The sequence below is a fragment of the Tasmannia lanceolata genome, unplaced genomic scaffold, assembly GCF_043159265.1.
Source record: "Tasmannia lanceolata isolate RefF3 unplaced genomic scaffold, GAP_Taslan_0.1 ptg000013l, whole genome shotgun sequence".
NCBI lineage: Eukaryota > Viridiplantae > Streptophyta > Magnoliopsida > Canellales > Winteraceae > Tasmannia > Tasmannia lanceolata.
Window position 1 is genome coordinate 4,468,234 of NW_027518690.1, and position 13,541 is coordinate 4,481,774.

General features: G+C 40.1%; 1 protein-coding gene across 2 annotated transcripts; it reads left to right on the forward strand.

Annotated features, from left to right (window-relative positions):
- The first annotated feature begins 253 nt into the window (after positions 1-253).
- Positions 254-13,320, forward strand: LOC143889566 (S-adenosyl-L-methionine-dependent methyltransferases superfamily protein). 2 transcript variants are annotated; one of them, XM_077393825.1, is made up of 8 exons: positions 254-475; positions 572-672; positions 1,293-1,433; positions 6,597-6,678; positions 6,943-7,133; positions 7,304-7,415; positions 8,665-8,772; positions 12,856-13,320. In XM_077393825.1, exons 1-8 carry the CDS (start codon positions 314-316, stop codon positions 12,994-12,996), a joined length of 1,038 nt encoding a protein of 345 aa, XP_077249940.1. In that variant the 5' UTR covers positions 254-313; the 3' UTR covers positions 12,997-13,320. The 2 variants fall into 2 exon arrangements, with proteins under 2 accessions (XP_077249940.1, XP_077249941.1); XM_077393826.1 differs by having other exon boundaries at positions 254-466.
- Positions 13,321-13,541: the final 221 nt, after the last annotated feature.

The following is a 13,541-nucleotide window of genomic DNA, read 5'->3' on the forward strand; positions in this document are numbered from 1 at the left end:
TCAGTCCTGACTCAAGGTAAGGGCGAGTCAGGGACGAGATAATGAGATCCAGGGTTGGTCTAGGGTTTTGAAAAACCCGACCCAACCCAACCCGAACCTGTTGCAGCCCTAGCTGCACAGTTCCCAAAAAGCTATCACAAGCCAATTAAGAAAAAGAAAAGACAAGCTAGGTTTGTGTAATTATTAAAACATGGTTGTGCTGATATCATTTCCCATGATATTTTTCCACCCAATAGATGAGAAATGCCGAAGAAGGCCTTCACGGGTTCTCTCTTTTACATCGAGATTTGAGAGAGAGAGAGAGAGAGAGATAATGGCAACGGTTCTCAGCTACACGGGAGTCTTTATTGCAAATAAGCTCAACAATCCAAAGACTTCTTTCCTCAGACGCAAAAATCTAACCGTCAGACGTCTTATCTCCCCAAGAATCCGAGCATCTACAACTGTTACAATCGAAGCAAAGCCCGTAAAACTGGTCTTAATGCAATCATCCAATTGATTAAATGCCCATTTCAATTTTCTTCTGTTTTTGTGAGATTTTATGTATGATGTTACTGGTTTTCTGTTTTAGGATTCTGTTTTGAATGGAATGGTGAGGAAAGAACCGAATGTTTTAGGCTGTCCTATTTGTTATGGCCCATTAATCTCTAAAACTGATTCTGGATTGGCAGTGTAAGTTATTATTCTTGCTATGTTCTTATGCCATCTCTGTTGTGACTTGTGAGTGTGAAGCAACCAATTAATACACAAGCTTAAGCTGTTAGAGTTGGTGATCATTTATACAACACTCCCCCTCACGTCTGTCCCCTCAGGACCTGGTGGGAGGCCCTAGCTCCGGTGTCACCCTCATTTGGGTTGGCCATACACGTGAATTTTTAATATCAAGGAGGTATTGGGTTTTGAACCCAGGACGGACCGAGGCAGTAGGTCTGGTATTACGCTCCTTTGGTTGACCATATACGTGGATTTTTAATATCAAGGAGTTATTGGGTTTTGAACTCAGGACCTGCCTACCATGAGGCAATAGCCATGGTCTCACCCTCATTTGGGTTGGCCATACATGTGGATTTTTAATATCAAGGAGTTAATGGGTTTTGAACTCAGGACCTGCCGTGAGGCAATATCTCTGATACCATGTGAAACAACCAATTACTCCAAAAGCTTAAGCTGGTAGAGTTGGTTTTATTTAATCTATATTTCAATAGGGGACTATGACAATTGAAATTCATTCATGGGTTTTTTTTTAAGTCTAATGATTTTCTTGTGTTTTGTGCCTGACTAATCTGCTGCAGAACATCCACATCTGGGGCTAGCTTTGAGTGCCTCACTTGCAAGAGAGATTACATCAGCAATGAGATTTATCTCGATCTTACAGTTGCTAGTGGTGCCAAGAATTATGGTGAATTCATGCCAGCTTCAACAGAACTTTTCAGGTGTGAGTTACACTTTGTTAGGTTTCTAGCAAATTGGTTTTTTTTCTCACTCTCAATGGTATTCCATAACCATGTCATGTACTGCTCTTTATATCTTTTTTTTTTCCTTATATTTTTAAGATAATAGAAGATAGGCATAATTGGTATTGGAACCACTTGCCCTTCTTATCATGGAAGGGCAGAGTGACTGGACTAAGAGTGAAGAATACCCACCAGTGAAAAGGAGAGCTGAGTGTTGAAAGTATCTATAGAATCCCTTCTAATTTTTAGTTCACACATTACATGCTGTGTTTCTGGATTGTAGACACATGGTGCCATCTGCAAGGGCAGTGGAAATTGTTCGACTGTATATGGGTAACATAAGCAACTTCTGTGATGCTGCACTGGTTTATCAGTAATTGTGAGAGTGAAAGTTGAATTCATTTAACTTCAATTCCATAACAGCATCATAGGCATAGCTCAATGAAGCCCATGTCCTATCTTTTGATAGGGAAGTGGTATCAGGACTGTTTTACTTATGCACTCTTTACTTTATTAAGAACTTATTATATGTTGATAACTTTTTGGGAGAATAACTCTAATCAAAGCAGTATTGATTTGCCCAATTTAAAAAAAAAACTCTAATTAAACATCCCGATTTATTATTTCTCCACGTTTAAATGCCCCATAAGTTTGATTAATCGGATCAAGAAAATCCAAAGAGGGTTCCTATGGGGAGGGTCAGACGAGAAGAAAAAGCATCATCTTGTGACTTGGGAGGAGGTTGAGAGGTCTGCAAACCAATCAAGGCGGGTGGTCAAGAAATCCGTAGATTGAGAGAGGTTAATTAAGCGCTTCTCGGCAAATGGTTTTGGAGGTATGGGGTGGAGAGGACTCAATTGTGGACCAGAGTCATTGACAACAAGTATGGCATGTTACTTGGACATTGGGTTTCTGATGGCAAATACAGATTTAGTGGTTTAACTCTGTGGAGAGAAATTTTTCGACAAAGGTATAAATTCAATGAGGGAAGCAGATTGAGAGTTTACAAGGGTGATAGTGTAAAATTCTGGCATGACATGGTGTGGCACAGCACTACAAGTGGAGGTGTTTCTAGAGTTGTACAAGGTGGCTACGGACAAGCATTGCGGTCGACTGCTAAGATAGGATAGAGGGGAGGATATCATGGAAAATCAACTTCAGATGGAATTTCTTTTAGAGAGATTATCAGGGACTCAGGGTAGCCGATTAATGGAGATGTTGGAGGCCTGCTATATAAAGAAGACTAGAAACAGCAAAAGAGTTTGAATCTGGAGGTCGTCTGGGACCTTCAATGTCAAGTCATTTTATCACCACTTTGTGCCTAGTGTTCTGCCCTCGTATATAGTCAGAGTGTGGAGCATAGTCAGTATACTGTCTCCTACCTGGGTCTGTGCATTTAGCTTGACAGCTCTTCTCAACAAGATTCTCATGGTAGACTGTCTTAGAAATCTTGAGATGATTATTGTTTACCCTATGGATCTATGCGTTATGTTTAGAGGCTGGGGAGTCTGTAGACCACATTTTCATACATTGTAGGATAGCCAGGGAGATTTGGAGCCCAATCCTTGGGAGATTTGGGATGTCCTCAGTCTTCACCCTACGATTACCCGATCTGTTGGAATCCTGGCTTTCCGTTCATTGGCCAGAAAAGGAAGGATTCTATGGAGAGTGGTGCTACTCACTAAGCTATGGGTGATATTGAAGGAAATAAATGCTAGAATATTAGGGATATTTACAAAGAGCTCGCTATATATATGTACACTAAGTTAATCGCACTAACAATATCTTGGGTAAAGACCCTCCCAAGCTCCAGGTTCATCTTTGCTTATGACCTTTGGCGGAGGTGGAAAGGCATATGTTCTAGTGTGGTGCAGGTACACACCCCCATGCCAAGCCTGGGAACCCCCAAGCCAAGGATTCCTGAAGTTGAACTTTGATGGTTTGAGCCTAGGTAATCCTGGGCTAACTAGGGTAGGTGGCGTTCTAAGGAATGAGAGGGGTGTAGCCAAGTGGGCTTTCTTGGGCCCAATTGGAATCACAGATTCAAATGAAGCTGAGGTCTTAGTACCCTTACAGGGTATGAGGATTGTAGATACCAGAGATCTCAGTAGATTGATTGTAGAAGCGTAATCACTCCAGGTTATCAGGTGGATGAGTGAGATTCAATCCTATCCTTGGAGCTTGAACGCATGATTGATAGGTATTGGATTGACTCGAGGGTTCTCCGCTGACTTTTCAGCATGTACAGAGATCTTCCAACTTTGATGCCGACTGCCTAGCTCCTATGGGGGTTCAAATCGATGACTTTGCTATCTTTGACTTCCCGCCTCCTTGAGGGGTGCATTCATCTATGTCTATTGTATACTTTGTATCATTTGTTTTTTTCTTAGTTTTTGAGCTTCTCGGTCGCAATTCTCTTTGATGAAATAATTTGCTATTCAAAAATAAAAATAAAAATTAAGAGCTTTTTTTTTTTTTTGAAAATTGACAATTTCATTCATACTATGAAAGTTACATTGGGGACCGGAGGTCCCTACTTGCGCATTACATAGAATCAATTAAGGGTTGCCAGGAACATGCTCCTAGGCCAGTAAAAACCAAACGAAGTGGTCTTCTAGATCAAACCATTGCAACAAAGTCCACTCTCCCATGCATTTCCACCAATCCAAGTAACTATTTCTATTCTTTGTCGAAATCTTCCGCTACTATCTCCTCCAAAAGCTTTTGGAACCTCACCAGGGCTTTATTTCTTGAGGTCCCGAATCCTTCCATGCAAGGCTGTGATGAGGCAAGTTATAAACCTGTCACCACCATCTAGATAGTCATTTAGTTTGTACTTTTGGGCACATCGCGAAACCCGAACACTTAATTTTAGTGCCTCTGTGCCGGTATGATCACACCCTATGGTTCGACTTCCCACCTCATCCGATCCCTCCAGCCGGGAGTCCGCCTCATACATGTCCCATATATGCCTTCTCTCAACCCTTCCAAGACTTCTTCTAAAGCTAGAAGAAGATCCTCGTAGGTCTCCTGGATTCTCCGTACATTCTTTGTGAGAGGAAGGGCTATTCTTAAGACTTAAGAATCTCTTCGCCTTGTTCATATTAATACTAATACCAGGGCTTTGAAGAATCTGCTCCTAGAAGGGAGCGCTAGAGAAAATACTGAAAAGACCCGATGTGAGAGATCGAGATCCCGCCAACCGAGGAGATAAGACTACACCCACTTCAAGCTTTTAGACTACTAGACAAAAGTCTTCCCATCACCAAAAACAAAACCTACTGCTTCAAGGGTCAAGATTTCTGAATTATCTGCAGACAGGACCTATCCTACCAGATTTAGCGTAAAATTTAAGGAAATTTACCAGCCTGCTATTTGCCTTTTTCGACCCACAATTTGTAACCAGGACAGACTCCAAGATATTCATGAGCATATTATCTTGGAATCCTGACCCCTTGGCCATAGAACTTGAACCATCATAATGGTTACCAGGGGCACGATAGACAAAATTCTTCCTAGTTCTTTGATGAGGGTCAGCTGGCTTGAAATTCTTGAAGGGAGCACCCATCTTGCCAACTTCCTGCCTAGGGACCTCACGACTAGCTAACGGTAAAATTGATTTGACCTTCTCAGGTCCCACCGCACCTTTCTCGAGAACAGGCAAATGCGATCATTGGGTGGCAAAGGCAGAGGATTCGATTGGGCAGATTTCAAATTTAAAATCCCAACGGGATTCAGAGGATTACCAGGATTCCGCCCTTGGCACGCCGGAGGACAAACCGCCGGCGAGGAAAGACCCAAATCTGGGAAGCCCGAGAATGTTGAGGGGAATCCCCCGGAAATTCAACCCCAATGGTATAGATTTGGTCAAGAATTTTGATTTTAAGGGAGGATTTATGAAAGTGCCAATGGGGGCAATAATTTTTGCTGAAACGTAACTCATACAATTCAGTTTATTACCTTCTATCTTGGTTTCTATAACCCTACCAAAAAGGCCCCCTATAGCCTCCACTGTTGAGACAGCCCAAGCATGCAAAGGGATGCCATAAAAATGAACCCAGTGGACTTCCTCACCTTGAATAAAATACCTACTCCATGGTGAGAGGGAGAGCAAATGATCCCCAAAGCCTTAGATCCCTTAGCAAGGATTTGCGATGCTTGTAATTCTGAGTCAAACATAAAGGGAAATTCATTCTTTGCCAAAGTAGTAGGACAATGTAAAGATGGGATATCCCAATCCTTTTGTGCCCATTTCCAAAGCTCCTTCAAGGACTCTTATGATTTTTCTTTTTCCCTATTAAGCAAGCTTTAAGGGAACCCATTCGAGCATCTACTTCCCTCCCGAGATAGATAAAAATGGACACCCTGAGATTTTGTGGTGATAAATTCTACCTGAATCATGCCAGCATTCATCTTTGTCATCATTAGAGTCAACCTTCTAGAATGAGTTAACACGATGAACCCATTTTGAAGGAGATCTAGCCCGATGACACTATCGACAGTCATCCCGCCAACTAAAATTAAGGTATTGGCAAGGAGAGCAGGACCATCCTCCAACCTATTGTTTTGGTGTAGCTTGAAGTTTCTAAAAGGTCTCCCCTTCCCATCCAAAGGCGATGAAGGGGTCGAATCTGCCCAAGCTTTCGAACATCTTCTGCATCTATTTCGCCACCCAAAATTATGGTAGAGACAAAAGGGGCATTGCCAATCCTCCCCAATTTTTTTGTTCGTTGCTCTTTTATTTTTCCCCCAAACATTATTTACAGAGGTGCAGTTCCCCCTTCCCCTTCCTGAAGTTTCGAAAAGGTCTCCCCTTCCCATTCTAGCTTTCCCCTTCAGGGGATGCATTCTTTTGTTGCAAGGGAGAGAGCACAACATCCTGAATGGGAGGATTTGTTCAAGATTCTAAAGAGCTTGAATGAACAAATAAAATTAAGAGCTTATTAAAAAAGTATAAATGAAGTTACTGATAAAAAAACAGATAGAGCATATCTGCCTTTTCTTTTGAATTATTTCTGTGTGTATGAACAACTTCTTAGGAACTATCTTTATTTGTATGAGAAACAATTTTTCAATGGCAGGATGCTGCAAAATTTCTTTCAACTTGCATTTTCCTCTCTTAGAATTTATTTCTTTGAACAGATCTCCTCTGGTGTCATTTCTATATGAAAGGGGTTGGAGGCAAAATTTTATATGGGGTGGTTTTCCTGGTCCAGACAAAGAGGTAAAATGATTGTTATTTTGATAAAAAATAAATTTACTGAGACCTCTCCAGTTCTGAGAACTGATCTCCTCTGGTGTTGAAAATGATGAAATAGCATAAATATAGGGAAATTTTTTAACATTGTTGTCTCTTCATCATCACTTCTATTATATCCTGAAGTCCAGTTGCCCTCCATCATTTTTGCAAATACTGACGTGTGGAAGTTTTTCTAGTGTTTTTTTTCAGAATTGGATATCCATTAATATGTTTATAATTTGAATGCAGTTTGAAATGGCTAAAGAATACCTTCAGCCTACTGTAGGTGGAACAATAATTGACGCCAGTTGTGGAAGTGGTTTATTCTCAAGGCTTTTTGCTAAAAGTGGAATATATTCTCTTGTTGTCGCTCTGGACTTCTCAGAGAATATGCTGCGGCAATGTCATGAGTTCATTAAGGAGGATGGCTTTCCACAAGAGTATTACTTTGGATTTGAAATATGAGCATGTATCTTAACACATCAGTAGAAAGTTATTGGATTTATGGGTTTTATCATTCAGAAAGCTTTGAGACTTTTCTGGTTCTTATACTCTTCTTTCTGAGTTCTGCTATGCACATCACATCTGATACCTCTTTTTTTACTTTCAGGAGCTTAATATTGGTTAGGGCTGATATATCTAGACTTCCTTTTGTTTCAAGTTCTGTTGATGCTGTACATGCAGGTGCTGCGTTGCACTGTTGGCCTTCACCATCATCTGCTGTAAGTGTCTTTCTTTATATGGCCTTTTGAATGGGAAAATAGAATTAAAAACACAAACATTTGAGCTTCAATTTCCTTTTTGAGTTTATATAATCATGTTCCCTCATTATTTTCACTTTGTTTCATCTTGCTTTTGGCTTTGCACAACTTGGTTCACATTTTTAGTTCTATAAATTACCTATCATAGAAGAAACCCTACTACGATACATAAATATCAACTCATTACTTGGTAGCATGATCATTATGGATACAACAAGTATTATCTACTTAAAAAGATGAATTGGGCCAGGGATGAATGTGGGGAGTGAATATTTCAATCTGCGTACATAACCACACTATTTTGAGATCCATATGTATGAAGCCCTTGAGGGATCAATACTTCCGGAGGAACTATTAGGGATCACAGGAAATGATGTCATCTCCCACACAGCAGCTGTAGAGAAAGAACCCGAAGCAGCTCCGAACCTATCCCGGATCTCTACTAAAACAAACTATAAACTAGGATCTTCAAACAAGTTGTGTTTGCCTCATAGTTTTAAAACTCCCCCGCGTCATCGTGGACTCTCCCGTGTTGACACCCTTTTCCATTGGCCGTGTTCTGCATTTTGCCACCGCATTCCACGTTTTGCCCTACAGAGTCAATAAAAACTCCTTTGACTCTCCCTAGTTATGACTGTGTCAACCTAGTACTCAGCCACGTCAACTGCTTTCTTGGCCGCGTCCGGGCCAAGTTGACAAGGATTTTTCTTGGCCGCATTTTGACCCACATATGCATTTTTAAACACTTGTTTGTGCTAAGACTACCAAAGTTTTAACTATGTAAACAATCAAATGACTGAGACATTAAAGAACACGTAAAAATTAGCTAGTAAAGTGTAAAAATGAAAATATAAAATTTGTGTACTACATGCTCTTAAATGTATGCATGTATTCCCAGTAATTAATTGATCGGTAAGAAATGGAAATGTATGTACCCAAAAAAAGCAAATAACCAGAAGATTGTATAACATGTCAAAGTGAGTAAATTACTGGCCTCCAAGATCACATAGCAGAGAATTTGGACTCAGTCAAAATCTTTCTAATTTTCTTGTCTCATCCAATACATGCTAATGACAGTGAGATCATTGTCTTTGACGCCCGTCTTTCCATCAGCAGTTAAAAGTCGGATTGGAACAGAGAAGTAGTAATCAATCATCCATGTTAGGAAGTAAGCATGTGCCCAGTGTAATTGGCAGCTATTGTTTTGTAGGTGGCAGAAATAAGTCGAGTTTTGAGACCTGGAGGGGTGTTTGTTGCTACAACCTACGTTCTTGATGGCATTTTTTCTGCCTTTCCTGTTTTGAGGACAGCGCGCCAGGTATGTTGATTCATATTTAAGCTTTTTTTTGCACTCTGTTTGGCTTGATATGGCCTGTACTTTCAGATTCACTTGTTCAGCTTGGTTGACATAATCTCAAAGCCTTTATCATGTTTGAATTAATTAAACAAAGCTTAAAAACACTTAGTGTAACTTAATCGATGAGATACGCGATTTAATTCAGGCTATTGGATCGTTCTTAAAACATCGGCATCGGTCTGCCAACTCGGTGGCGGACTTTTTGGCCAAGGAAGGAGTGGTGCTTCCGGATACAATTGTGCACTTCTGTGATAGTAGGGGGGAAGGGGAGGTCTTTTTGGATTGATGTAATCAATAAATGGATGCATGTATATCACCGGGAGATCTTGTCCCTAGTGTCTCTGTATACCCGTTTATTTGAAATAAATTTGTTATCTTCTCAAAAAAAAAATAAATCTTAGTGTAAATAAATACCCAACTGTTACTAGGAAGATCAATGACGTGGATATAAAAGAGGATGAAACTAAGAAAAATATGAAAAGGTTTATGCTTTGGACAATTGAAGGAAAATATGGATTTATCAGATTTGGGTTAACTGATGAACTGATGCAAGACTAGCAGAAATAATTTAGGTAAAAAGTATTCTGTCCATGTCCTGTATTACTATTACTTTGTGGATTTGATTGTTAAGTGGTGCTTGTTTTTTATTAATTTTTTTTTGTGCAAACTATTCACGTGACGTGGAATATAAGATCACACCATCTTTGTTTCGATTGTTGTGTGAAGTGATTAACATTAATATTGTCATATTGCCGAGTCAATCTATCAATGAAGAAAGTCACCCTTAGTTCATAATAAACATCCAGGTATAATATAATGGCTCATGCTGGTTATTCACAGGGGCTTATGAGCCCAATGAGATGGCAGAGAGGGTTAGTTTTTGGGAGGAATTATACCCAATAAGGTCTAGATGGGAGTATTCATGGTGATTTTTTTTTTTGATGTGTTTGTGTGTGTGTGTCGGGGGGGGGGGGGGCACTTTAGCATCCGAGATTCATCGAGGAAAGAGCTAGTTAACCAAAGCATGAAGGCCTTTTCAGAGTTCATTAATCAGCATGATCGGTTTTTGTTGTAGGCCTTTTCTGAGATTGGTTTTGCTAACTACTGTGTGGGCAATTTGGAAAGGAAGAAACAATCGGACTTTCAACAATATATCTAAAGGGTCTCATCAAATTTATTCTAAGGTGATGTATTTGACTTGGAAGTGTGTAGGAGCAAGTCATCCCATTCCCATGTTTTATAGATGTTTCAAGCTACGGTCTGATCGATAATTAGATGGAAGTGTGTAGGAGCAATAAGAAGTCAAAGGTCCCTACTCCTTTTTAAATGGTAAGTCAAATGTATTAGAAATAACGGGAAGACCGAGAAAGTCTCCCGAAGATTACAGAGAAAGAAGAAAGAAAAAACAGAACAAAGACCTCAAGGAGGCAAAAAATAAAAAAACTCCAACTCCATTCTTTCAACCCCAGATGTAGCCAAAGAATCTGCCTCACTATTAGCAGATCTACGGACATGGTTGAACACAATGGACGAGCCCTCCACAAGGTCAAAGATTTCGTCAAAGAAATTCCAAAATCTCCACGGAGGTACCACAGACCCACGAAGCCATCTCACCACATTCAAAGAGTCCCCCTCCACAATAGTGATATCAAGAAGCGCACTCGCAATCTGTTTAATACCCTGGTGAACCGCCCTGACCTCCGCCTCATTAGAGTCACACACGCCCAACGGCCCTGAATATGTCCAAATGGTGGCTCCTCGAGAGTCGCGATAAAGACCCCCAATACCACCCGGCTCAGGATTGCCCAAACTCGAGCCATCAAAATTGAGTTTCATCCATCCAACAGGTGGAGCTTGTGGAGCTTCCCACTTCTGAACCACCTGAGACGATTTCCTCCGCTTACACACACCTCCCTCCAACCCTCCCACAAGTCAAAAGCAGAAACAAAGCGGAAATGTGGCAAACATTTCGCCCAAGAAATGGTAAGAGCGATGATATTTATGTATAACTGATAAGGCGATCTAGTAGACCCCTCAAAAATCCTTGCATTACGCTCCTTCCATAAGACCCACCATGTAGCAAGAAGACAAATTTTCCATAGCATCTTTCCCTTCTTTTTCCATGGCACCATCTCCCAACACAAGACGACATCTGGAATAGAGTAAGGGAACACCCAACAAATACCAAATCTCCCTAAAATATGCCCCCATACTTCTCTAGCAACCTTACAATGGATAAAAAGATGACTAGCCGATTCTCCATCTTCCATACCTAGGGAGCAATGATCAACCAAGAACATACCCCTTTTCTGAAGAAAATTAATAGTTTAGATCCTGTCCCTACACGCCGCCCAACCAAAGAAACACACTCTTGGAGGGCAATGAAATCTCCACACCTTTGCATAGATAGAAGAACCACCACAAGGAACAAGATGCGAATAAAAGGATTTAACAGAGAAGAATCCAGATGGATCCCGAATCCAAACTCTTTTGTCCAAACTCAAAGGTCCCTACTCCTAAATGGAATCTGTCGGAACCCGGGAAGCTGAAACTTAACTTCAATGGATCGAGTTTAGGCAACCTGGGCCCCTCTAGAATTGGAGGAATTCTAAGAGATGACCATGGACTAACTAGGTGGGCATGACCCAAAATGGAATTAAGAATTCCAATGAGACGGAGGTGATGGCCATATTGCATGGTATTAGGCTCTTAGAAGGGAGAGGGGCTGGTTGGTTGATTGTGGAAGGAGACTCCAGGAACATGATAAGATGGGGAGTCCACATCCTTGGAGATTTGCGAATGCCATTGAAGAAATTCGGGACCGATTGATAGGTCTCAAGATCACTTTTCAGCATGTCAGGAGAACGGCTAACAGTGATGCCGATTAGTTAGCCCAAGCCGGAGTTGAGAGATTGATCTTGGAGTTGTTTGATTTTCCTCTGCTTTGAGCTCTCTTTATCTTTCTTTTTGTCGGTGTTCTGGGTTCCTTTTCTTGTATCTGACCATCTCGGTCTTGGGCCTTCTCTTCTTTTCTAATATATTTCTTCACCATTCATAGAAAAAGGAGTGTTACAACATTGAAATAGATAGTGCACCAGTTTTGACATTGGACGTTTTGTCACCATGTATGTTGATCCTTAGTATCTAGAGTTGGTGTGATTGACTAGTTTCTAAATCTGTCTATCAATAAAGGGGGTGGCATTCTCAACACAAACTTACTAAATTTTGACAAGTTAATTAATTTATCTAGCTACGAAGAAGACGTCGTTCCCAACACAGTAATTAGACCGTATGGGAGTGGACTGCCTGCCATTGATCACATCGTATGTGTACATGGTTATCAGTTATACGTACATATGATGTTTGGTGCATTGTAATATACTAAATAATGTTTCTTTTCATGTCTCGAACAACTGCAATAAAAAAGTCAAGATGTGAAGTATAAGTTAGAAAGTGTTATCCTTGAACCATAAGTAATGGTTTGATTTAAAAGAAGTTTATAGTTTGAAAATTATTCCTGATATAGAAAATGTTTTTTTCCTTTCGTGGGTAGAAATGGATATCTTTGAATCAGGGAATATTGGGGTGTAGCATGTTGCTCAATCGGATAGTGCTCTGTGTCACAACCTTGACGTTATGGATTCTATTCCAGCTGCAAATTAAAAAGAGAAGGAAATGATTTTCTAATAATTTATCGAATTCAGGTTTTGAAAATTGAGTGTGGTTTTGAGGAAAATAGTTAAATGACTCTAATTAGAGTTTCCCGGTGACCATCTTGAATTGACGTGTTTTAGTTTTTTGACTTTTTCGGAGGTTGAATATTCGTTAAAACTTACAACGATAAAAAATGTCATGTGCATTTCCATTTTGTTACACTCAGTTCTTTCTTAAGAAAAGCTATGACTTTCTCTGTAGTAGTAGCTTGAAAAATATGTTGGGTCTGTCTACTGAGCAACACTCACATGCTTTAGACCATAACAGTCCACAGCCATTTCCATAATTCATTTGGAGCTCTTGACTTAGATTCTCTTTTCTTTTTTGCAGTATATAGCACAAACCTCAAGTAGTCACATTTACTTGTCTGAAGGCGAATTGGAAGATCTCTGCAAAACATGTGGGCTGGTGGATTTTACATGTGTGAGGAATGGACCTTTCATCATGCTCTCTGCAACCAAACCCAGCTAATCATTTGGTTAGTTGCTCTCCTATCTGTTGCTTAAGTTGCACCCCTTTCATCCTTGTCTCAATATAAGTTCAAAAATCTTACTAATGTATAAGTTCGAAGTTTCCAAGCAAATGTTTTGATTGTCTTACCAGTTACCAGTACGTTGAGAAAATATACATTAATGATGAGTACAAAAGAAAAGAAAAGAAAATGTAAGCTGTTTAAATTAGAGGGTGGTGACTACTCTGTATTTGTAAGATATTATACATGTAGAAGCAGCCAAACTTGAATTATAAGATCTTATTCTTTGAGCGTAATTTGATCTGCCTGGCGGATTTACTCCACGCTCCCAAACTTGTTTCTTGCAATTGGCCTTTTGGCTAATGGAGCTTAATCTTCATTTACTAGCATGTTAGATGGATTCATACATGTATCTGTTAGAGATTTAACGAAGGATGGATGGGCGTCCGAGAAAAATCTAAAATTCTCGGTCTCCCCATCCTCACTTCCCTCCATAACTGGATTTTTTTTATTCAAATAGTTTCAGGAAGTGATCTAATGTTAT

Coding starts and splice junctions, on each gene's coding strand:
- LOC143889566 (XM_077393825.1), top strand. CDS start 314: ATGGCAACGGTTCTCAGCTACACGGGAGTCTTTATTGCAAATAAGCTC. Junction 6,679..6,942: donor TTCCTGGTCCAGACAAAGAG/GTAAAATGATTG, acceptor ATTTGAATGCAG/TTTGAAATGGCTAAAGAATA. Junction 7,416..8,664: donor GGCCTTCACCATCATCTGCT/GTAAGTGTCTTT, acceptor ATTGTTTTGTAG/GTGGCAGAAATAAGTCGAGT.